The sequence below is a fragment of the Xenopus laevis genome, chromosome 1L (genome assembly GCF_017654675.1).
Source record: "Xenopus laevis strain J_2021 chromosome 1L, Xenopus_laevis_v10.1, whole genome shotgun sequence".
NCBI classification, from domain to species: Eukaryota; Metazoa; Chordata; class Amphibia; order Anura; family Pipidae; genus Xenopus; species Xenopus laevis.
This window is the reverse complement of record NC_054371.1, coordinates 118696645-118723737: the sequence shown is the minus strand read 5'-3', so window position 1 is coordinate 118723737 and position 27093 is coordinate 118696645. Positions and strand designations below refer to the sequence as shown.

Sequence of the window (27093 nt, the reverse complement as noted above, 5' to 3'; positions counted from 1 at the left end):
GGATAACTAAAGCCTAACTAAAGAAGTAGCTAGAAATGTTGTATATTATGTTCTGAGCTTCTGTACCAGCCCAAGGCAACCAAAGCCCTTTAGCAATGAAGATCTGTGTCTCCAAAGATGCCCCAGTAGCTCCTCATCTTCTTTTCTGCTGATTCACTGCACATGCTCTGTGCTGCTGTCACTTACTGAGCTTAGGGACCAACTCACAACATACAGTACGCATAGAATATAAATGTCACAATATCGGGCTGATTAGTAATTAATACAGATAATGACTACATGGCAGCTCAGAAACCAGTGTAATTAGCATCAGAATGTATTAATCAGCCCTGTAGCATTGGCTTACAGGCCAACCTCATTTTCTGCTTGATCATTTCTCACAACCCCTAAGCTTAGCTTCTAAGCTTCTTCTTTTTCAAGCTGACAACTTTGTCAGCTTGAAAAAGGACCAGGTGGTCTGAAACGTTGCTGTGCCAGATGTAATTCTGAAATAAAGGCGGTTTTACTGTGATATGGGAGTGCTGCTGTCTATTGTGGATTTTACCCTTTGCAAATCACAAATTTAGTTAATTACACTTTCACTCAGTTATTGAAATGAAAAGTAGGAATCAACTACCGTTGAGATCACTGTGTTAAAGTACAATAAATTTGCAATATTAATGCACAGTTATATTTTATTTCACTAACCTTTAACACAGGAAGAAAATAAATAGTAATTGTGCAAAATTTTGAACCCCTTTTGACTTTTCCTGTGATAAACATCGTTTTTACAAGGTCCCTCGCCCTAATTACCCCATTAGACCTTCAGGAATTGTCACCTATTGAGAACTGCAGAGCTTCTTACAACCATGGGCTGTCACTCAAAAACCATGTGCTTCTCAAAGCAACTGAGTGAAAATCTGAAAATAAAGTTAATTGACAAAGCAAAGCAGAGGAAGGGATTGCAAATGGTTTCAGCTTGCAATCTTCACTGTCAGTAATGTTATCAAGAACCTGCAGGTATGGGGTACAGTGGAAGCCAAAGAAACATCTGAAAGACCAAGACAATTATCAGAAAGAGCTGCTTATATGCTGGCCAGAAAGGCAAAGGAAAAGCCAAATATGAATACAAAGAACCTGCAGGGAGGTTTGACCATACCTCCCAACATTTTGGAATCAGAAAGAGGGACAAAAAGATTTGCCATGCCTAGCGCAACAATTTTTGTGACCACACCCCCTAATTCCCATGTCCATTTTACAAAATTTGGCAGGTTATGAAAGTTTGAACACATTTCTGTGGTTTTTATGTGTTATTACAGTTTTGCTAATGAACGTGAATTGCCCTTTAAGTTGTGTACGTTTTCTGGCAGTTCAGTGCAGCAGATCAAAGAGAAACTTGGGACATATCAGTACATATCCGGGAACTGCAGGTTGAGCTTTCAAAAGTGGGACTGTCCCGCTCAAAACAGGACGGTTGGGAGGTATGGGTTTGGCTGAAGCAGGAGTAGTGTCAGTTTTTGACCATGCCCATTTTATGGCGACACCAACTAAATATGTCCATTTCTGGGTGTTTTAAGTACACATTTTATGTGTTATTACAGTTTTGCTAATGAAGATGCAATTGCCCTTTAAGCTGCAGCTCTCAGTTCTCCCAAGATACCTGCTTATCTTAAATAGTTAACAGTGAAACAGTTACAATTGTATCTAAGTGCAGGTGCTTAGTTTTCTGGCCAATTTACCAAAATCTTCTAATTTAATTAAGTGTCAGAAACGTTGTATATTTTTCTGGCATCAGTGCAGGAGATCAAAGAGAAATGCGGGACATTTCAGTAAGAAACTGGGACCACAGGCTAAGCTGTCAAAATCGACAATGGGACAGTTTGGAGGCATGGTATTAGTAATTCAGACCAGGCAATGTTCTTTAAATAGTTATTTTATGTTTAATGAAACACAAGGTATCTCATTAGAGCTTACACTCTTAAAAGAGACACTATGTTGATGCGTGTGTCCATAAAAGGTAAATTCTGAGGGATGGTAGAGATGTAAGGAAAAGTATGCTGGGGGATGTGTGGGGAAAATATGCAGAGGAGTAACAGTGAGGCTTGCAGAGGAATATACACTGAGAGGAGATGTGTCATGATTTCCCCGACCTGCACCCGACCCTAACCCACCCTCCCTTAGCCTGTGACTGCCCATATCTGGCTTCCGCGTTGCTTTCATAGACCCGGGCCACCCCGCCCATGACGTCACAAAAGTGGCGGGGCGAGCAGGCGCAGCGTCTATAAAAGACGAAACCCGGAAGCCGGCATTTGATGGTGGTGGTGGGAGCAGGAGAAGAGCTCAACCTGCCCGCGAGGAAGAGTGCGAGGTCGGCCCGAACCCGCCCGACCAGCGGAATCGGGCCGGCTTGCACATCACCAACACTGAAGTATTGTAGAGGTGCCACTATAAATATGTGAAAACTGAACATGAAAGGCTGGATGTAGGAAGAGGAGCATAAGGGTGACGCGTGTAGCATTTTTATTGTGTAGACTTTAATTTAATGGATTTAAGCTGGTTAAATGGTGTCGACCATCCCTATAATAAATTTTCATGTAAATGGGGAAATGAGTCCACAAATCAGACTGACACAGATGCCATTTCCTGCTTGCTATCTGCATTAAATCGGAATAATTCGGACTAGTTCTTTAGAAGTAGCTGCTGTGAGGCTGGTCTCTCATCCCTCCCACCATCATGCTACACATTTTCCACCGGAAGTGACATTGTTAAAAGTGGGCGGGATAGAAACAAGTTTTGTAACATTTTAAGAGGAGTAAAATATAGACAATATAACATAAGATATTTAGATGAGACCCACAACTTTCCGCAGGGTACCTGACCCGTTGCAGGACTCTAACCCCAGGTACCCCAATCCAAAACCTTTGAACGGGATGTGCTCTTGATGCTGAACTGCTCGTGAATAGGCAATTGGTGTTGTGTGATTGTCTTTTAAAATATTTCTTAAACGGAATAATATTATTACCTTCTCTTGTCTCCACTTTATGTACTAAGTAAAGAATGAACCACATTGTGATACAGAAAAATTATTTAAACGAAATGAAAGCAAGTATAAAAAAAAAAAAATATATATATATATATATATATATATATATTTTATTTATACACGCGTCTCACAAGTCTATTTCATTGAAAAGAACATTGGAAAATGAAGTCCTTTGTATATACACCTTCGTATATACATATCAGTGGCAGGCGGTCCTACATAATTATAGTGTTTGCACTATCTGAAGTCACAGCAGCTTGTCCTATTGTTTATAACTGATAAAATTACATTATTTAGCAAATTAGGTCCACTTCTGCTACTCAGTGTGTTATATACATATGCTGGAAAGCTCTGAATCAAGTCTGGATTCAGTCCTTGCTTCAGGTTATATACTGTACATATGCTGCCATAAAAGAGAATAAAGAGGATATAGTGAATAAAGTTCCCCCCTATTGTAAAATATTAGAATATTCTAAGTTACCTTCAGCCTTGTGTTTTTATAAAGATCATAGAACTCCAAACATGTCAGCTAACGGATTTGTACAGGGTAATTAATTTTCATGGCACATAAATCAGATTAGTACCTTGCATGGAAGTTAAAAAAAAAAAAAAAAATTATATATATATATATATACCAGCATATTATGCAGCCAGCACCAGCATATTATGCTTGTTATTTACTATATAACCAAACAGGATTACGTATGAATAGATTGCTATGACTGGAGTTAGATTGGATGACTTGTGCTGTGCAATAACACCAATCTGCATCTTTAAGGAAGTACTGTATACTGAGCCAGATTAAATTAATGGAATGTGAGAAAAACACATCCCCTAATCCAATTACAGGTATGGGATCCATTATACGGAAACCCATTATCTAGAAAACTCCAAATTACAGAAAGGCCATCTCCCATAGACTCTTATTTTATCCAAACAATCTAAATTTTTAAAAAAAGATTTCCTTTTTCTCTGTAATAAAAAAACAGTACCTTGTACTTGATCCAAACTAAAATATAATTTATCCTTATCGGAAGGAAAACAAGTTTATTGGATTTATTTAATGTTTACATGATTTTCTAGTTGACATAAGGTATGAAGATCCAAATTAAGGAAAGATCTGTTATCCGGAAAACCCCAGGTCCCGAGCATTCTGGATAACAGGTCCCATGCCTACACAATTTCCTACAGTCTTCTGTTGAGTTTTCATGAGATAAAGCCCGAGATACGATTTTCTCAAGGCTCATCAGAAGGCATTTTTTTGACTCCACAGCATACATTACCGCTCCAATATATCATGGGCTATAGTGCATTCTTAACCCATTGTGTTACCTCTATCTACATTGTATGGAAACTATATATAAGTTATTGATTATTACTGCATAAAATAGTATTATATAAAGAATAACATACATTCCATTATAAAATATAAGGATATTAAAAGTCATGGATGAGTTAAATAAAGACACAAGTTTCCTGGCTGAGTCTATACATGTCATGGAATTCCAGTGTAACCTCTGATATTCTAATATTTTACAACACGAGGTACATGATATTTTTACTAACACATACATTTTAACGAGTCATGTGGCATCACTGAGCACCATTTGTATATATTTGGATATTTTACAGGCTATTATGGCTATTCTGTATTCTACAGATATATACTAGGGTTTGGTTGTAATTAAACAGGCTATTAATAAACCACAATTCCAAAGAGAAATTCTGACAAAAAGCTGTATATAGAGACAAAGATTGCTGAGAGATTTCTTGGACTTTTAAAAAAAAAAAAACTTTTTTTCCCCCCAAATTGATTGTATGCAGAAAGGTTCTTATTTCCATGACATGGAGCTTATATTAAATGATAAATATATATTGCATGTTTGTGACAGAGCCCATTTACTCTTTACTACAGTTTTGGTGAACACACACTATTGGACAGATTTACTGTAATTTAAAATGGACAGTCCTGAAGAAAACGTAACAGTTTGATTTGTTTAGTGTAATTCTGAAAAATGTCCTGACACTAAAGAAAGTGTTTTGTGAATTGACACACAATAGATTAATGGGTTAGTTGCTCAGAGTGTATTGAACGGCTTTGAGCAGTGGGCCAACATTTTATTTCATCACTTGTTAGAGCTCAGCTTGTTTCAGTTCTGTTGTTAAAGCCTCTGAATTAGTTGTTTTATGGGGCACATTAGTCTCTACTTGCTTTTGAAACAGCTACTGTTGCTGGCTTCCAAAACGAATTGAAAAGCACAATAAAAAATATACTGCAAAAAAAATAAAAATAGGTGACATTACTATTTTAATAGTGACCCCCACCAAATAGATAATATTATATTGGTCTTTGCTGGCAACACATACTGTGATAATTATAACAGAGGGTTATGCTTGATTGGGTGACTATTGTTCTCATTCTCATGTCCATCTTAAAATGTTAATCTTCTGTGTTTTAGAGCATTAATAGTGCTGGTCAGTGTAATATGGAAACTGTTCTGAAATCAGCTCTTTGGTGGTGCCTCGTCCCTCTTGTGGCACATAATATCAGTTCCACCCCAGTTATATTCTTCTAGCAAGGAATTCTATAAAATGACGTTACAATCCCTCCTACAGTCAAAGGATTGTGCAGAAGATACTGCCGTTGTTGTGACACCGTCCTTCAACTCTCGCAGCTATTCTGGTAGTCACTGTTGCAACTCGTTGGGTGCTTTGTGTGCTGGAGACACCTCTTGTGCATCCTTCAATATACGGTCGTGCAGGTGGATTCTCTAATGTCCAGCTTACATCAGACCTGTAAATGTTGAAAGCAATATGGTGCTTACTAATGATCCATGACTTCAGCACATTTTGAATAATGGTAAAACAAGATGGGATTGATTTAAAAAACATCTATAGCTAGTTTACTATCATAGGATGAAATTAGATACATAATTACAGTTGTTGATTAACTAAACTCTGGGCATCATTTGCTGTACATGCTGGAAGTTATGACCATTAGGCAAGATATTAATCAAGGTGGGGGTATGAACAGGGGGGTGAAGAGAGAATTTGCCAGGGGCATAACAAAACTAGGAGGCACCCATCCATGTTTAAGAATGTGTCTAAACCACCAATGATGGTGCAAGCCTTAGCTGCCTGTCAGTTGGGTTCAGTCTTTAGGATTGATTGGCAGGGAGTGAGAATTTGTCAGCGAATTTAAATATTTAGCATTGTTCATCCTGCATGGTTCAGAACTAACCATAATTAAAGGGGTGGTTCACTTATAAGTTAACTTTTAGTATGTCACAGAATAGCTAATTCTAAGCAACTTTTCAATTAGCCATCATTTCTTTCTTATAGTTTTTTTAATTAATTGCCTTCAACTTCTGACTCTTTCTAGCTTTTTCCACTGACCCCAGCTACAAATGTATTATTATTGCGACTTTTTATTGCGACTCTTTCTATTCAGGCCCTTTCCGGTTCATTATTCAGTCTCTTATTTAAATCAATGCATGGTTATTAGAGTGATTCGAACCCTATAAACCAGGTTGCTGAAGTTGTAAACTGCTGTATAAAAAGCCAAATAACCCAAAAACCACAAATAATAAAAAATAAAACCCAATTGCAAATATCAATATCAGAATATCACTCTCTGAATCATATTAAACGTTAATTTAAAGGTGAACAACACCTTTAACAACAATTACTTAAATTTTTTGCTTACTTTTTCTTGAAGGTTAGCAGTTTGTTATGTTGGACAATGCAATCTTCAGCATTAGAGACTTGCTGCAGAATGTTGCTTCCAGATTTCCCTTGAAATATTGTATTTTCCTGCACAAGCCCTTTGGCCAGGTCAAGGAGTGCTATGCCATAATCGTGAATTGACTGGATCCTGTTCCTGGTCACCTGAATAAAAAAGTTATACATTCAGTTGTTTATAAGCATTATATTTATGAAAAGCAGCAAGTTAAATATTCAATCTGTCTGAAATCTGAAGGCAGCAGTTATGAATGAGCAGCCATGGATCTGCTAGGGAATAAGTGTATCTGTGGGCAACACTTAGGGCTGTATTAATAAAGCATCAAAGTTGTAAAATTGTTCAAAATTTGCAGACTTTCAGCTATCCATCTGTAACACTTTAAAGGGATTGTTCACCTTTAAAATAACTTTTAGTATGATGTGAAGATTGCAATTCTGAGACCAATTTATGATTGGTCTTCATTTTTTATTTGTGAATTCCAAATTATTTAGCACTTTGTTCAGCAGCTCTTCGGTTTGAAATTTTAGAAGCTATCCAAAATACCCTAGCAATCAGGCAGTGGTCTGAATGGAAAGATAAGTTATACGTAACAATACAAAAAAAGCAATAGTTTTTTGGCTGCTAGGATTTGAGAGCTGGATAGTGTCAGAAGAGGACAGTAAATTATTAGGACCGACTGCAAACTGTCTCAGAATTGGCTATTCTATAAAATACTAAAAGTTAACTTACGTCAACCACCCCTTTAACTAAAATTTTATTCCAACTACTTTGACACAAGTTCAACCATTTTTCTTACTTTGCCCTGTTTACAATGGACTTCAGCATTGACTTCAACCAAAATATCACTTTTTGTGGGGCCACATCATTGAGCAAATGTTAATATTTTCCCATTTATACAGGTATAATAGGCATTCTGTAACTTTTTCACATAAAACAGTTTGTAGGCTATTCCATCACAGAAAGAAAATGGCAAAGTGTGCCAAGGTTGTAAATCCTAAGACATCAATGCTTAATAAAGAAGGCCAATAAAATATCAGGTCAGATGGAAATATGCATAGCATTTGTCATGTACATTGCAGTGTTCGCCCTGCAGCTCCTACTAACCAGTGCTGGAGGGAGAGAAATATGCTGCTGTGGAACTCATAATGAGACAAATTTTAATGGTTTAATGTGACTTTTACAATACACACAAATAATCAGTACAATAATAATGTTTGTGCCTGAAGCACAGAAAGTTCCTTCTTGTACCTTCATGTCTGCAGTCTGTATCAGCTGGATCCCGCACCCTCGGTTTCCAATGATGTCATTTTCTAATATGATCCCATCACCCTTGGAAATGAGGCCGTGGCTTTTGTTATCATAAATGCCATTTCCCCTCAGCTCCACTCTGCATCCTGCCTCCACATGGACCCCGCTCAGTCTGTTGCATGAAATGCTGTTGTTTCCAATTCTTGTTAACTGTGTGCTCTGAAAGACAGCAACCCCACAGTCCTGGTTGGCATGTACTGCATTGGCCATGATGTTCAGTGCCTCGCTGCTCTTGATGTACAATCCTGCTGCTGTGTAAAGAAACAAACCAACATTTGCATTTGGTGTTCAGTTGAAAATTCAAATCGAATTTGAATCGAGTTTTCCCTCTGAAAAAAAACTTGAATGTCAGGAAGGCAATTAATATATTCAAATGCTTCAATGGACCTCTGCCATTGACTTGTAACTGAACTCTGGAGGTTTTAGATGGCGAATAATCGAATAAGAACTGTTTCCATGGTTGCTGTGATAAATCTCACATTGGAATTAACTAACTAATTTTTGTTCGATTTGTGGTTTTTTATATTCGGATGTTTTAACTTTCATGGCATTCATGGTTGTTGAAAAATAGAGTTCAATTGTGGTTTCAAAAAGCTCTAATACCACTAATATTTGACTTTTAATAAGTGGGCCTCCCAAAACCTATAGAAAATGTGAAAGTGAATACCCAAAAAAACCTTATAACAAGAGAAATATAAAAAATGTATATATTTTTTTTTGTGTATACTCATATACCGTATATACTCGAGTATAAGCCGACCCGAGTATAAGCCGAGGTACCTAATTTTACCTACGAAAACTGGGAAAACTTATTGACTCTAGTATAAGCCTAGACACAACTACAGCCCTGTCTCCCAGCAGCGCACATTCTGCCAAATCGACCCCCCCAGCGATCAACTGGACTTCTTTGCAAAGTTGATGGTGACAGAGAATTGCCAAACGGATTACTGTGTGCATTGTCCCACTGTCCCACTACCATGTGCAGAGGGTGCTGTTTGATATTGCCATCACTGTTAATCTTTCGTATAACCAACAGAGGGCGCTGTGTGATATTGCAGTCACTGTTATTCTTTCATATAACCAACAGAGGGCGCTGTGTGATATTGCAGTCACTGTTAATCTTTCATATAACCAACAGAGGGCACTGTGTGATATTGCAGTCACTGTTATTCTTCCATATAACCAACAGATGGCGCTGTGTGATATTGCAGTCACTGTTATTCTTTCATATAACCAACAGAGGGCGCACTGTTATTCTTTCATATAACCAACAGAGGGTGCTGTGTGATATTGCAGTCACTGTTATTCTTTAATATAACCAACAGAGGGCACTGTGTGATACTGCAGTCATTGTTAATCTTTCATATAACCAACAGAGGGCGCACTGTTATTCTTTCATACAACCAACAGATGGCGCTGTGTGATATTGCAGTCACTGTTATTCTTTCATATAACCAACAGATGGCGCTGTGTGATATTGCAGTTAATGTTATTCTTTCATATAACCAACAGAGGGCATTGTGGGATATTGCAGTCTCTGCCCAAGTGTACTGTTGGTATAGGAATGATTAAAAGTGACTGCAATCTCAGCTACTCGGGTCGGGTACCGCTGACCCGAGTATAAGCCGAGGTAGACTTTCTCAGCACATTTTGGATGCTGAAAAACTCGGCTTATACTCGGGTATATACGGTACATGTCTCAAATAACTTGAATGTTTTAATAATATATTTGAACAAGTAATTTATATGCGGTAAGATGTAGGGGCCCATTTATTAAACCTCAAATTTATTTGGTCATGTCAAATTTTTTGAGGAGGATAGTCCGCTGAAAAATTAGTTTTCGCAGCGATAATTCAATAAAGTTGAGATTTAAGAGCATCAATGGGACAATACGAATTGACTCTCAATTTCGTTGCAGCCTTTTTTGCACTCCAACGTTTTGAAGAAAAATTAGAGTTCAATTCTAGGAAGGGATTAGATTCCTTTGAGTTTTAGTAAATAACCCCCCTTATTGTCCCCGGCACTTTTCCCCATTCAAATAATGAGATGTCTGTCAGATTATTTGAATGGGAAGATGCATCAGTCTTTTCAATGAACCTATTTTCAGGGCAGCTCATGCAGGCTCAAGGAAGCACTATACACCACAAGCAAGAGTTAACAGAGCTCCCCAGTACTTTGCATCCTCAGCACTCCCCATGTTCTGAATGGCATGAAAATTAGGGGCATATAACAGAGGATTTGTGCAACAGTTGAGCAGGTCCATAGGCAGTTTAGCCCACATCCTCACATGCACACTCCTGCTCAGGTGTATAATGGTGCCTGACAGTATTACAGGTTTTGTAAAGGTCTATTCAGTTTGGCCAGGCTCTTGGATTCAGTCAAAATCTGATTCGGCCAAATTCCAAACCGAATCTGGAATTCCGTTCATCTCTACTGTATATACCACTTGAAATAAATTATTAATTGCAAAATAAATTCTGAAAAGAACATATTAACAATGTTCACTCAATTGCTGGAAATAAGGAATCATAATCTATAATAAGTGAAAGTTAAAACAAACTCCAGGCAAACTATGACAGGTACCCACAAGCATATTTTAGCCTCACCTCCATTATGGATAATGCTGTTGGACTCAATAAGAGCTACGTTGATAGGCCTTCTTGAGGAGAACCGATCATCCTCACTATCCAGATCGTTTTCCCAGTTGGCAGCCTCTCCATCATCATTAAAGTTTTCGTTTCCAGCCTGGTTAGCAAGGTAGTCACTGGCATCATCTTTGCGACAGAAGACAGCAACTCCATAAATACTGTTGTTTCCAATCTGGTTGCTGGTGATATGTGGAAGGCTGGATGACATGATCCATACACCGCATCCTTTGTTACCTGAAACAAGTAACCAATTATATGTATGTATTTATTTTTCCCAGCACCATAGCTAAGAGCAAATGATGCCCATACACAATATTTTACTGGTAACTAAAAACATGTATAGTATACAATAGTTGGAGCACCCTACATAGTTAATTACAGATAATTACAGATTACAAATATTATTCCAAAGGTTTTGTCAACAATAACGCTTATTCATTTATTACAATGCTCTTTAAGATCATTCCTTATTATTTAAAATTAATACTCCATGTTAACCAAATAATTCACATTTTTACATACGATTTCCCTTTTCTCTGTAATAATAAATCATTACCATGTACTTGATCCCAACTAAGATATAATTGTGGTTAATTAATGTTTAAATTATTTTTAAAGGGATACATACTGTCATGGGAAAAAAAATTTTCTAAATGAATCAGTTAATAGTGCTGCTCCAGCAGAATTCTGCACTGAAATCCATTTCTCAAAAGAGCAAACTGATTTTTTTATATTCAATTTTGAAATCTGACATGGGGCTAGATATATTGTCAATTTCCCAGCTGCCCCAAGTCATGTGACTTGTGCTCTGATAAACTTCAATCACTCTTTACTGCTGTACTGCAAGTTGGAGTGATATCACCCCCCTCCCTTTCTCCCTCAGCAGCCTAACAACAGAACAATGGGAAGGTCACCAGATAGCAGCTCCCTAACACAAGATAACAGCTGCCTGGTAGATCTAAGAACAACACTCATTAGTAAAAACCCATGTCTCACTGAGACACATTCAGTTACACTGAGAAGGAAAAACAGCAGCCTGCCAGAAAGCATTTCTCTCCTAAAGTGCAGGCACAAGTCACATAACCAGGGGCAGCTGGGAAATTGACAAAATGTCTAGCCCCATGTCAGATTTCAAAATTGAATATAAAAAAATCTGTTTGCTCTTTTGAGAAATGGATTTCAGTGCAGAATTCTGCTGGAGTAGCACTATTAACTGATGCGTTTTGAAAAAAACATGTTTTCCCAAGACAGTATACCTTTAAGCTATGGAGACCAAAATTAAGGAATGACCCCTTATCTGGAAAACCCTAGACCCCATACCTGTATTTGTGAAAAAGATTTATTCAAGTTTTAAATATTTTTTTAATACAGATTATTACCTTTAACTAATTAAAAAATAAATGGACAAGTCTACATGTAAAATAAATTAATGTTCCAAGGAAGGGTCAATTCATAATTGACTTAAAAGACAACTAAAACCAAACAAATCATTAAGCTACAAACTATGTACCTTAGTCAATAAATCACACTAGACATAAAGCTGTCCCATTGGGGCTCCTGTACCTCCATGAGTATTTAGTACCCTTTTATATAATTTACATAATTTTAGCTTACAATTTTGTGTGTTTAGAGCTACCATTTAAGATGTTTTTGGCTCTGTGTGTGTTTGTGTATGTTTCAAGGACTGGAAGTTTCCTTTTAAAGAACAGAAGTGATAGGTATGCTACAAAGAAGCTTGTAGTATTTAGTTGAATAATAGCAAACTAACATTAGTGATCACTCACACTGCTGTAGTAAGGGTGAACCAAATACTTAAATATAAGCTCTATATTGCAAGGAAGATTTGTCTAAGCATAGTTTGCTGCTTGCATCATGTTCCTGACATTACCCTCAGTGGATTTGCCATTTGCAAAAACAAGTAGGCTTTTAATAAACAAGGTGGTTTAAGGCAAAGCTGATTATAACCCCTCTGCGGTGTTCACATGTATAATAAGTTCATTAAACATTTACTGACTAAAAACATCTAACCTCAACATAAATAAATAAAATATTGGGACATTCCAAATTAATATTTCCTTGTCCTTGCAAATGTATCTTCAGTCTTATCTGAGATATCTTTTATTATGTTCCCTGGGTACTGAACCATAAATAAAACACCTTCAATGTGTGTTCACAGTTTGTTTATTACAAGCTTTAAGCCCCAGGGGAAAACTACTAGGAAAACAAGCTAATGCTAATCATCTATCTTCTTCTTCTAATTAACCTCTTTACAGGAATCTCATGGTAGAACTCTTCTTGAATAACTACTGTGTACTCTGCCCTTAGGCACCTTAAAAAAAAGAGAATTGTAATAAGCTTTAATCCATTTATTTAAACATATTTAGGATAAGGAAACATAGACAATAAAACATCGACATGATTGGGGCTTTAACACTTTCAAGTATGAAGGTGTGTCATAAGGGACACTATCACCAAAAACATTGTTTGTATGTGTGCATGAACATATCATGTAATCTGAGTAAAACCTCTAGTTAAATTATAAAAAATTAAAGGAATTCTGGGGGGGGGGGGTTAGAACTGTTTTAAATGAGGCTCATATTCAAGTTTGTACAGATATGGGACGTTTACCCAGAATGTTCGGGCCTGTGGTTTTCCGGATAAGGGATCTTTCCATAATTTGGATCCTCATACCTTTAGTCTACTAGAAAATCATAAATTCAACAGGCTGGGTTTTTCTTCCAATAAGGATTCGTTATTAAGTTGAGTTAAAGTACAAGCAACTGTTTTATTATTACAGAGAAAAAGGAAATCATTTTTAAAAATTTGAATAAAACGGAGTCTATTGGAGATGGCTTTTTCCTTAATTCAAACGGGTTTCTGTGTAGCCGTGGGTGCAGTCATTCAAAGCTGAAACAAGACACAGGATACATAGCAGAAAACAGATAAACTATGTAGTATACAATGGGATGCTTCAGAAGTTATCTGTTATCTATTGTGTATCCTGTGCTTGAATGGCCAGATCCAGAGAAAGGCAGAAAACCCCATCTGAGCCTCTCCAATTTGCCTCAGAGAAGGAAAAAAATTCTTCCTGACTCCAAAATGGCAATGGGACTAGTCCCTGGATCAACTTGTACTATGAGCTATCTCCCATAACCATGTATTCCCTCACTTGCTAAAAAGCCATTCAATCCTTTTGTAAAGCTATCTAATGTATCAGCCTGTACAGGGAGAGAATTCCACATCTTCACAGCTCTCACTCTAAAAAACCCCCTCCAAATATTTAGTCGGAACCTCTTTTCTTCTAATCGGAATGGGTGACCTTGTGTCAGCTGGAAAGACATACTGTTAAATAAAGCATTAGAGAGATTATTATATGATCCCCTTATATATTTATACATAGTTATCATATCTCCCCTTAAGCGCCTCTTCTACAGCGTGAACATCCCCAATTTGGCCAGTCTTTCGTCATAGCTAAGATTTTCCATTCCTTTTACCAGCTTAGTTGCCCTTCTCTGGACCCTCTCGTATTCAATCATGTCCTGTATGAGTGATGGAGACCAAAACTGTACAGCATAATCTAGATGGGGCCTTACTAGTGCTCTATAAAGTGGAAGAACGACCCCATCCTCCCATGAATCAATGCCCCATTTAATACAGCTCAAGACCTTATTTGCCCTTGATGCTGCTGACTGGCATTGCTTGCTAAAGCCAAGTTTATCATCTACAAGGACTCCAAGGTCCTTTTCCATAATGGATTTGCCTAGTGCAGTCCCATTAAGGGTATAAGTGGCTTGGATATGTTTACATCCCAGGTGCATGACTTTACATTTATCAACATTGAATCTCATTTGCCACTTATCTGCCCAAAGTGCCAGTTTGTCAAGATCCTGTTGCAAGGATGCCACATCCTGGATGGAATTAATTGGGCTGGATAGTTTTGTGTCATCTGCATCTGGTTACATTACTTACAATTCCCTCCCCTAAGTCATTAATGAACAAGTTAAATAAAACTCGACCCAATACCAAGCCCTGAGGGACCCTTACTCCAAGAAGAGAATGTACCAAATAGCAGTTTGTTTATATAGCACGTGGTCCTGGATGGTGCACCTGGTTTCCACTTCTACCGGTAAACACAGACTATTTCTTTATTGTCTGCTTTATTATATTCATATTCACCTACTTTACCCTGGGCTCACTGGCCCCTTAAACAGGCATGTGTCATAAAATGTATAAGCAATATTCATATGTCTCACAAAACATCAGTTTTGCTTTATGGATAAGATTGTAGTTATGATTTAAAGAATGGTGGTTCAGGTCCTAGTTACATGAGTGCAGGATTTTGAGCCATTAACAAGATTAATTAGGAGTCAGTAACGTAAAAATGCTTAGGAAAGCAAAGGAAACAACTCCAAATGATTCCAATCGGTTAAATTCAGCAAATCAATAGTAAAAATAGCAGAAATGTTTAAATGTGATCCCTGCAGCACTTCTGTTAACCTCTTATCCCTTAGGAAAAAATGTACTTGCATCTCTTTAACGTGAAGAGTTAATTTGCATATTTATAAAGATGTGTCATTTATCAAACTCTTATGTCAGTACTTAAGACCACTCTAGACCATGTCCAATTAAGGCAAGATATCAGGCAGCAATATTTCGAGTGGCCTAAATTTACATTTTGTGAAATGTTCAGATATACTGGCTATGCACCTGGTTAAAGTATTGTTGATTGCTGTGGTTTATTTTAGATTTTGAGCAATATTTAATTAATCATTTCTGATGTGAGGATCTGCAGCTTTTTTCAACTCAGATGACTCTAGAGCTGAAAATACAAGTGATAAACATCTGATTTTGTTTTTTAAAAGGGTCCTAAACAAGCACCCTTGTCTTTCTTTGCAGCACATATTTCCACCATTGCTAGCCTTTTAACGTTATTTCACAGTTGCAAAATTATACCCCTTGAAATACTTGTGTGCTGCTATTAGAATGGCTGGAACACAGGTGGCTGAATGATTTTGCTATGTTTTTCCGAAGTGCTCCCACTCCATTAAGCGAAATTGAACATTTTGTCTCGGAGAACACAATTGTATTTTGAACATTACAGGGCCGCCATGCAACACAATCTGATGTTTCTCCTCTCACTGCAATTAAGCTATTCAGTGTAAAAGAGGACAAGTAGTTGTAATCATAGCATTACATGCGGCAGTTTGAAGTAACCTGGACATAAAGAACCCCTGCTCTCTTATGCACCCAGTATGTATGTTTGTTATGTTACTGTCCAAAAATAAAATGTAGGCTGCTCAGTATATTGTAATAATTTAGGATACAGCTAGGTAAAGGCTAATATGTACAGTGTTCTGGAAAGAATCAAATGTTTTCAGCACATTGGTACAAAACATAAAACTATCTAGGCCTGAATGTCTGCATCTTCCGCCACACACTAATAATAATGAGCAATACAGGGAAATTGCTGCAAAGCTTGTGTGTTCCTGCTCCACACACTTGATATTTACAGAATGTATCTGTTTACTGACCACTCAGTAGCACTCTGTCTGTTCTTGCACTTGAGACACCTGAGACACTATGGGGCAAATTTACTAAAGGGCGAAGTGACTAACGCTGGTGAAAATTCACCAGTGTGACGTCATTTCGGGACTTTGCCAATTTACTAACGGGCACTGGCGTAACTTTGGAGATAGACTCTAGCGCTACTTCGCACTCTAACGACAGGGGAATTTTCGCTCTGGCGAATGGACGTAACTACGCAAATTCACTAAGATGCGGATTTAATAAACGTTACCTCTTGCGCCAGACTGGCCTTCGCCACCTCAGACCAGGCAAAGTGCAATAGAGTAGATAGGAGTTCCTCATAAAAAAGTTGAAAATTTTTCTAGATAGGCTGCAAAAGATTGTAATTTTTTTTTAGGGTACCCGGCTTATGACTAAGCGCCGGAGGGTGCGAAACGCGTAAGGTGGGCCTGGTGGGGTTTGTTTGTAACAGAATTTTAATGCTAATTTAAATAAAATAACATTTTTTATGGAATAAAAAAGCCTTGGGACAGTTATCTTTGGATAAAGGAATCTCTTACCCGGCTTCCCCCCTACATTTCCTAACATATGGCACATAAACTATACAGTGGGCTCATGTGTAGGGCATTATAACAAATCTATTTTCTTTTATTAAGCTTCCCTGGGCTTGTGTAGTGTAATGTATTTGCTGCAACATATACGTCCATTCAACTGTAACTTCTCGCCATATGCAAATTAGCCAACGCTAGCGCAACTTTGCTTTCTGAATTAACGCTAGCAAAACTTTGCCGTCGTTTGCATTTTAGTGAATTAGCGGTGTCCTGGCGAATTTTCGCCTGGCGAAGTGTGGCGATGTGAGTGAAGCCGTCGCTGGTGAATTTCCAGAAGTTAGTGAATTTGCCCCCATGTTAGCAAGAATTAAAGTATTTATGGAGTTATGTAATACATGCTCTTATAGTAAGTTTGCTAGTAGGGATGCACCGGATCCAGGATTCACTTCGGTATTCGGCCAGGATTCATCCCTTTTCGGCAGGGTTTGGATTTGACCAAATCCTTGTGCCTGGCTGAACCAAATCCGAATCCTTAAATCATGTCACAAAACAAGGAAGTAAATACATTATTAGTTCTCTTTTTCCCTCCCCCTTCACTGATTTGGCGGCCGAATACAAAATAGTGCATTTGGTGCTTTCCAATTTGCTATGTCAAATAACCCATAGCAACCAATCAGCAAATAGCATTTAAATAGTTACTGATACCAGAAATTACACCTTATATTCATGTTTTGAAAAGTAGTTTTTTTTTTGTGTTAGTATCACTTTAATGGTAAGCTGATTGCAAACATTGGAGGGAAAGGATCAATAATATTTCAGTTGCTGCAAGGGGATGACAAATTAAGTTCACTTTGAACATATGCTCAGAGAACAAGCATGGTATGCTTACTAAACACGAGCACGAATAACCTATATAATGGAGTATATAATACAGAACATAGACTACACTTAACTTGACCACTTAACTAATAACTACGAATCTAACTATAAGCTAATTTGAATTCCTTCCTAATTAAAAATAGTGGATTTAGTGCATCCCTAGTTGAAAGCTTATTCTTATCATACAATTTGCCTTGTTTCTCTTGCTGTTTGTCCTGTGCTTTGTTTACATTTATATACCAATGAACCTGAAATACCACTGGGTGACCTAACAGAAGACACAGCGTTTGAACCAGATTTAGTTACCCACAGAAACCAATCAGCAAGTAGTATTTAACAGTCCACTATCTGAAAGCAAACATCTGATTTGTTGCTATGAATTACTAGAGCAGGTGCTGTAATTTCAACTTTTATTGCACTACTCCCAAGACTTGTTTTCGATCTAAAAATATTTTTATTTTAAATGTTAATATCTAATGTTTGATGTTACTGATATAACTGACTGATGTCGCAGAGGAGTGTATTCTCCACCAGCAAGTTTTTGCCATCTCTGCTGGAAACCACCATTGCTGCTTTCTATTCACTCTAATGGGAAACTGGTGGCATTTGTTTGGTTTTTTCAGCCTGAGTGTCAGTTTCTGGTGCATATCTTCTGTCTGAAATATGGCACTGGAAAATACTCATGCAAAGTACTGTAAGATCTGGAATCTTGGTGGGAGGAAAATGACTAACACCTCTTTTGTTTCAACAACACCAAGGGGCATATTTATCAAGGGTCGAATTTCGAATTGAAAAAAACTTTGAAATTCACATTCAAAAAGACCAACTGAAATTAAGTTGAAGTTTTTTTTTTGGTCAAATTGGTCCATTTTTGATCGAGTAGTTCCATATTCGGCTGAATTCAAATCGGACGAATCGAAGGAAGAGCGCATTCACTCGAATTCGATTCAAAGTGTTTCCCCCCAAAAAACTTTGATTTTTCAAAGTCCACCAATTGACTAAAACAGCAGTTCGGCAGGTTTTAGATGGCGAATGGTCGAAGTCAAATAGCAAAGAACAAACTTTATCATGCTTTTTTTTTTAAATTTGATGGAGCTCCCCTTAAACTGATAATCAACCCCTATACTGGAACTTGCGTTTCAACTCGGCTTTAACTTCCATTTGTAGTCAGGTTGGCTTTGCATATTGTAAGCAATGAGTCTCATGTACATTGTTAACTATTTACCATAAATAGTATTTCCTTCAATGAGACCCTTTCCTCTTTCTCCCACGACCACTCCATCAGAATACCCACAGCATATGAGGTTACTACGTAGAACTGGGTCACCACCTCTTCGGATATCTACTCCACCCCACTGATTTTCACGAATGACGTTTTCTGGAGAAAGGGGAAAAAAATACCTGAGCAATTCATAAAATAAATATTTGCATTTTTTGATATATACTATTTATTTCTGAAACATTTTTCACAGAAGCGTTATCAAGTTGTGTTAATTTAACAAACATAAGGGGGAATGTAATAAAAAACAATGCGCAATGCGCAAATTTAATATAAATTTTGCGAACCCGGAAACTGTTTAGCGACCACTTCCGACAGTGGAAGACCGTTTGAGAATTTTATAGTTTGTGACAATGTGCAATGTAATAAAACTTCTTACTGAAAAAGTCGTTATGTTTGCTCCAAAAGATTACGACACCTTCAAGCACTTCTTAAGAGTGCACAATTACAATTCGCAATGCTATAACAGTTTAAGGAACAATATTACATTGCGAGATGTGGATTTTTCGTCTTATCGGTGTGAATTGCTTTGCCCTTACGACTTTAATTACATTCCCCTGTTAAGCTTCTGTGTGTAAATATGATAGAAGGGTTGGGATTTCAGTACACTCAATGTACTTAAAAACTGTTCTCAATAACTAAATATATGCTATATTATGGATCACTTTGCAAGGTAAAAATGTAAGATAAGGTAAGATATAAGGAAAGCTATGTCTAGACCAAGGGTCCCCAACTTTTTTTCACCCATGAGCCACATTCAAATGTAAAAAGAGTTGGGGAGCAGCACAAGCATGAAAAAAGTTGAAGCTGAATACATAACCAAATGAAAAAAAACATACTGACCCTACTCACATGTGTATATATACTTTTAGCCTAAAAATGGCAGCTGAGCATACGTAATTTACCAAATACTTATGGACTGGAATAGAAAAAGCATTAAAGCAGAGGTCTTCAGTTTTTTTGAGTTTAAGCCTCCTCCAATAAATGATCAGGGTCACTTTACCCATTAACCAGGTTATCTGTTATCTTCTTATCTGAAAGTTTTTTGAAAGCTTTGTGATTTTCTTGTACTTTTTCAATTCCATGGGAACAAAAAATATATACTGTATCATCGTCACTGGCTACTTTTCATAATTTATTCATAATGTCTTGAATCCACATTTAAATTAACACATGGGGAACACAACTGTTATCTTTAACTAATTAAAGGTAAACTACAAAAATAGTAACCCTGGCTAAATGACAGTATTTGGTAATATTCAACATTTTCACTGATTCAATTAGAACTATTAAAACACAGAAAATGTGTTACATAGCACTTATTGCACTAGAGTCCTGCGCGGGTCCATATTTTGGAACCCATACCCGACCCGTACCCGCAACCTGTATTCTTACCCGCTTGGACCCGCTACCCAACCCACAAATACCTTATCTGCAACCCGGACCCGCTGACCATCAAGAATCAGGAAGTGCTGTCATTGTAAGCCGGAAATTAAATCATCGGAAGTAGGCGTGGTCAGAAAAAAAGCCGTAAAACAGGAGGTGCTGTCATTGTAAATCGGAAGTGACATCATCGGAAGTAGGGCGTGATCAGAAAAAAAAGAGTAAAAATTGCTATTGAGAAGACCTGCGGACCAACCCGCAAACCAACAGAACCGCCGATCCGCGTCTATAACCGCACCCGGAATTTCAACCCGCGCGGTACTGCAGGTTTTTGCGGGCAACCCGCGGGTCCCATACCCGCTGCAGGACTCTACATTGCACTGCTTTGATGCAGTCAATCAGATAGCTGCTTTCTTCATTCTAACTAACCCAAATTTTTAGTGCCTTAAGACGCATGGCTGCATACAAAATCCAACATAGGTATGATATAAATAGTTAAATGTAGTGCCTTACACTAGTGATGGATGTTCAGCCAGAGTGTATTCTGCTGATTCTGCATGTCCTGAATAGAATGTGCACATTTTCTAGGTAATTGCTGGAATGGATATAGACATTGTTTCTAGAATTAAGGCTGTTTCTAGGTAAGGCTGGTAGATCAGAAGCATTTGTGTCATGGTGAACCTTAATTTAAAGAATCGAAAACATGTTGTCAAATTTATAAAGAAGTCTATATGTGGCTATAAAATGAGTATCTGTATCCTTTGTGACAAGAATTCTATAAACTCAGAGAATCAAATTTTCCATGACATCCAATACAGTCATCCCTGTTACAAGAAAATGCGAAAGGTGCCTTTTTATGCACCATCTATATGACACTGTCAGCCTATCTTTTCATTTATTTCAGCACTTGGCTTTCTTACATTTTCCCCTGACAAATTTTCATAGTCAAGTGATAATAAGTAAACAACTTGGATATGCCTTTTTTAGTAATCACTTGTTAACGTGCATAATGTTTAGTTTACATCTGTTATAACAGTGCTACTAAGCTTTACCATTTCAAGAAAAATCCAAGCTCTGATCACACATTTATACAAAAATAGTTAAGAAAGTTTCAGCAAAGGTAGCAACCATGACCGTGAGGCTTATTTAATGAACTACAATTCTGTATTTTTCATTTATTTGATTTTGCAGTGCTTATTAGTGGCTTGGTGGATGTAATTGTTGGACATAAGTGTTGTTCTAATACTAACCCAATGAATAACACCTACCCCATCACTGAATCCCTTATGTTATATTTAAAGGGCACACTTTTTTAATATATGGAGCTGCACTGAGTATTTCAGGCACATCCTGAGTCCTTAAAATCTAGCGTTGGTAAATACAAAGAATAGAAATTAAATTATTTTTATCACAAAGAGTGATTAACACAGCAATAAACTTATAAATGCTGTAATATGCAACCTATGCTCACCACAGAGGCATATATAAAGGGCTCATGAACGGCCAACGTAAGTCCCATGCCGGTCTTCTAAATGATAAGGCCATAAACAAAGATTCTTATGTGCAGACATATTTTGTCACCATACATACACATAAAAAATCAAAAAGCATATATTTATACACAGACAAAATGACTGGTCACCAATAGCCACAAATCAACAATAATACACTAATAACACACTATTAGAAATGAAAGCATTGTTATGTGCTCCGTGTTGCATTGGTGCAATTCAACACCTATATTTATAAATTATAAATAATTTATAAATTAGCACAAGCTGTTAGTAGCCCTTTGGGTCATAGTGAGAGGATATGGCAAGTCAGGTTCCAGTACATTCCTTACCACTGCTTTAGTTCCCTGGTGTGATTGAGACATATTCATTAAAACTTCACAGTGAGCATGGGGTCCAACAAGGAAAGGAAGTTATAAAATGTTATACAACATTTATTAAGTGAATCGTTTAAAGAGGGGCTGTAATATTTAGAATGGCAGTGGTAATTTAACAATCCTTCACCTCCATAAAAGGAAATGGCAAAAGTAAATAATGAACATGAAATAAGGGAGTGAGAGCTAGGAGTGTGGTATGTGGGGGCAGAAAGCCGATGGCAGTTCTATAGAGGTGTGAAATATAGAGGACATACTTTGTGAGGTAGGTTAATATTTAAGTCTAAATAGGCATAGAATGAAAATGAAGCATGTAGTATGTTGCAATAAGGCAGCAGAGTGGAGGTGTTGATGGTAGGAAACACAAGAGAAGACTACATAGGAACATAAATGGTATAAGGAAGAGATTAAGAGGAACATGCACAAAACATGGTGAAATAGAAAAAAAAATACATTCGGTGAAACGGTGCAGAGAGCGATGAAAACAATAATCATGCTTGCCAACTGCATAAGGAATACTAATAATTATCCCACCTGTAATCTGACCCCTTCCATTTTCATTCACTGCGATACCAGCAGCAAGCCCTTGAAAAATATGGTTTCCACTGCAGAATAAAAAAAAATGGTTATAGACTGCATTTATAAGCAGAGAAAATAGGCAGTGATGGACTACAAATAACAGCAATTGTGAACAGCACAGAGATATTCAAAATCAATAGAAGTATACAATTATTGTATATTTTAAAATATGTAAGTTATGAATAGAACCCCCCAAATTAAACTAGTTCATTAACAAACCTATGTGCTACTGTATATCTGTGAAGTGAACATAAAAATGTAGCTAATTCATGAATCGATCAATATATTATAAAAAAAAAAAAAGAAAAATTATTGTATCAGACATGTTAGGTGATCCATGTTAAATGATCCACTTAAACAAAAAAATATTACTGTATCAGACATTAGATAAATATTGATCATTGTAGCAAGTAACAACCTGGTCATCACTGGTATTATGATGCACATGCACAAGCACTGAGCTGTGACGCAAAGCAAACTGATTGCCCACTTTCCTAGAACAGGACCTTCTAGCAATTATATAAAGATGGTCCTCTTGAGGTCTATAGAGAATTATACTCCTATTTATTGAAATGGCAATTACAGGATTAAGAGAAATGTTACAAGTACCTCTTTGCCTTCCCCTCTGGCTGAAGCACGGTTCATTCTAATCATGCTGTTGCTGGGAAAACAAACCGGAAATATTTCCCAGACAAAGAGAGAACACACAAAAAAGTCTAGGACTAGGTGATGTTCCAGGAGGATATTTTCCACTAGCATGTCTTTGTTGTTTTTCTCTATTAACATGTGTATCAAGTATCATTTTTCTGTGGACTTAGAGGTTTCTTGATGAATACCCCACAACAAAGTTTGAAGATGGCTATATTAGTCCTATTAAATGAGAGTTTCTGGGTGTATAGATAATCATTGTAATGTAAGTGGTTGCTGGGGCTATACAATAATGGTAAAGCTAGGGTCACCAGAACATGAACAGGGGTATCTTTATTAGATGGGTTAATTTCAATGTCTCTGATCCAGATGCCTGCATTTATGCTGTAGATATATTGCCTCCATAACAGATACGAGCCATATTCTGCTAGGTGTTCATTAGAAAAGCCCAGGACACAGAAAAGAATGTAAACAGAGACCACTCTTTACTTCCAGCTGTTTAAAGAATGATTATATCATTATTTTTGTGTTTTGAGGTTTCTTTTTAATCTGATAAGTATAACTGTGATGATAGCTTGATAAAAGGCTGTTTGTAGCCTGAAATGTCGCTTATCCAGGTCCTGCCAAGTGTTCCAAATAAAGGCATTTTTAATCAACAAGATTTCTGGTGCTGTACTTTAAATAATAGTCTTACGATGGGAACAACAAGGTACATGGAGAGCTTTGAAAACCCAACCCTCACTGCAGGTCATTTCCCACTGACATCAATGGGAAACAACTGCAAAGTGCAGTGAGAGTTTTTATCAAAGTTCCACATGTTACATTTCCCCCAACTGCAGAAATGCATATTCTCCCATTACGGCACTGAATTCCAGGGCATGTGCATTGTGTTGGCCTGGACTTTTGGGAGCAGGCAAGAAAGAAGGCTGATGCCAGTGTAGGGGCTGATTTTCCACAGGCCAAGAATCAGGCTTATGTGGGCTTTGTTAGATGTTTTAAGGATGCTGACTTGTAGGACATGCAGTATTTTTATTAATAATAATAATTGCCACATTTACAAAAACAAACTCCATATGCTACAACTCCATGCTGCAAAAAAAATCAGGCAAGCCCAAAAATAGGAGTATGCGTTTCTATTCTTTATGATGAGTAGGGATGGGCGAATTTGACCCATTTCGCCAAAAATTCGCCGCCGGAGAAATGTCGCAGACGCCCATTAAAGTCTATGGGTGTCAAAAAAAATGTTAAGGAAATGTGGGTCAAGGTTTCGGGGGAGTTGTATTAGAATATGCACAAAGTGTAACCAACTGTAATCATTTTACATAGACTGCAAGGAATCAATTTTGCATAGCACATCATCATTTATAATAGAAAAAACTTTTAGGGCCAATTTACTAAAGTGAAAAGCAGCTAACGCTAGCGCAAATTCGCCAGCGTGACATAATTTCGTTACTTCACCGATTTACTAACGGGTGCTGGCGTAAATTCACTAGCGCTACTTCGCACCCTTACGCCAGGCGAAGTTGGGCTATGGTGAAGGGACGTAACACCGCTAATTCACTAACTTGCGCATTTAACTGAACGCTACCTCTTGCGCCAGACTTGCCTTCACCAGCTCAGAGCAGGCGAAGGGCAATAGAGTAGATAGGGCTTGCTTCAAAAAAAGTTGACATTTTTTCTAAGTCCCACAAAACGCAGGCGTCTTTTACTTTTTTAAGAGTGATAGGCTGAAAAAGACGGAAAATTCTTTTGGGGGTACCCTCCTTCCCCCATACATTTCCTAACATATGGCAACTCAATGATACAGTGGGCACATGTGTTGGGCAATAGAACACCTTCATTTTATTTTTTAAAGGTTTCCTGGACTTGTGTAGTGTAATATGGTTGCTGCAGCATATTCGTCCATTATATTTTAACTTCGCGCTGTATGAAAATTAGGCATCGCTAGTGTAACTTCGCTTTGCCTGACGCTACCATTCGCCTCCTTGAGCGCAACTTCGCATTTTAGTGAATTTGCGTAGCGCTGGCAAAACTACGCCTGCAAAGTGTGGTGAAGTGCAGCGAAGGTGTCGCTGGCGCAACTTCGGATCTTAGTGAATTTGCCCCTTCTTCTCAAGTGACTGAAAAACACACTGCAATGCAATAAACTACACAATAGACAGCAATGTAGCTATATACATTTATGCATTTGGATTAATACAGGGAATAAATTAATAATCCATAGATTGTGGCAAATATTAGAGGGGCTGCTGTTTAAGATGCCATAGCAGTCACTATTTACTGGGCCTGTGGTGGGGTGTTTGGGCTTGGCCACAGCCAATTTTGAATCTCATTTTGGACCTATATGCATTAAATTTTTTAGAACGCAGAATCAATGGAGCCTGCTATCAAATATTTCAATGAAGGTACCACAGATTCTACTACCCTTCCATTGGGCTCTTTGATCTATGCTGTGTGATTGCTTAAATGGGAAATAGAATATTGGGATGCGGAGTATGTTGCCGCTCTATAAATACATGTTAATAGTAATAATAATATTGTAATAGAACAAAGAGCAGACTGCTTACACAAAAAGGTTTAAACAAGTCATTGTTTACTGTCTATTCCATTTATGTGTATATGACTGTTTTTTTTTTCCAAAATACATGTTGTGCTTCCAGTATCATGTTTATATTCGTTTTAATGTCCTCATCGTGTGGAATTTGAATCCATTTTCTCAGCTGTACATTGCCCTGGAAACCTGCCTTGACAGAAAGCCATTAAGATACATCAGTAAGCATGACAAGATTGTATCATTGTGTATTCCGTTCAGTCTCAGGTTGATAGACGCAACACATTGTGCTTGAAGTACAGCTCTCTATTTAGCCTTGGCAGGATGAAATGTCACAGCTAAGAAAAATCTACCAATTTCTGATGAAAATAAACATTTCTGCACATTGCTGATTACAGCGTCTCAATCAATACTACTTCAGTTTTTCACAGACAGGTTTTGTGCAGCTTATTTTTAGGAACTCCATTTATTTACAAAGGAATGAAAACAATATACATTATAAGGAAAAATACATTTCCACAGGCATGTGAAAATACAGTACAAGAATGTGATGAGTAAAACCACAGGATAACAGGGCCTCATTTATCCTTGTAGCTTAGTATACTGTAAGGGGACATATATATTAATTTTTTACTTAGCCTAATATGAGTATACAGTACATGTTATAAAATTGAAGACAGTACCATTTTTGGCATACCTTTCACACTGCCACTTTCCCTCATTTTTAGAGCTGTGTGGGCTGGCCCAAAACTCACGTGTTCAGGCCAAAAAATGGTCCTGCAAATTGGGTCTAGGTTAGTTGTGGCTGTACTTCACAGCTGTAGCACAAATACATTTTTTTTGTTCAGCAGCTGGGCTTCTTCCTCATTGGTGGATGATGACATTGATGGAGGTCATCCCTTCAAAAAAAGCTCAAAAAGCTCAAAGCAAAGAAAGATTTTACAATTGATAATGGATAGCTCACATTGACTTCTACATGACCTCACTATCTTTTTTTAAAAATAATATAGACTACCATGATCGGAGTAAATATTTTTACCGACACATGATATGTTTGCCTTTTTTATTTCAGCAACACTTCAACATTGCCCC

General features: G+C 37.5%; 1 protein-coding gene across 1 annotated transcript in view; it reads right to left on the bottom strand.

Moving 5' to 3' along the window:
- Positions 1-5313: 5313 nt before the first annotated feature.
- Positions 5314-27093, bottom strand: part of fbxo10.L (F-box protein 10 L homeolog) — a 49783-nt gene continuing 28003 nt past the window's right edge. Inside the window, exons 7-12 of the mRNA XM_018256498.2 lie at positions 22758-22828; positions 18902-19054; positions 10679-10954; positions 8013-8323; positions 6729-6910; positions 5314-5816 (exon numbers count right to left, since the gene is read on the bottom strand). Of these exons, the coding sequence (XP_018111987.1) occupies positions 5639-5816; positions 6729-6910; positions 8013-8323; positions 10679-10954; positions 18902-19054; positions 22758-22828 (1171 nt within the window). The 3' untranslated portion in view covers positions 5314-5638. The remainder of the gene's footprint in view (positions 5817-6728; positions 6911-8012; positions 8324-10678; positions 10955-18901; positions 19055-22757; positions 22829-27093) is intronic.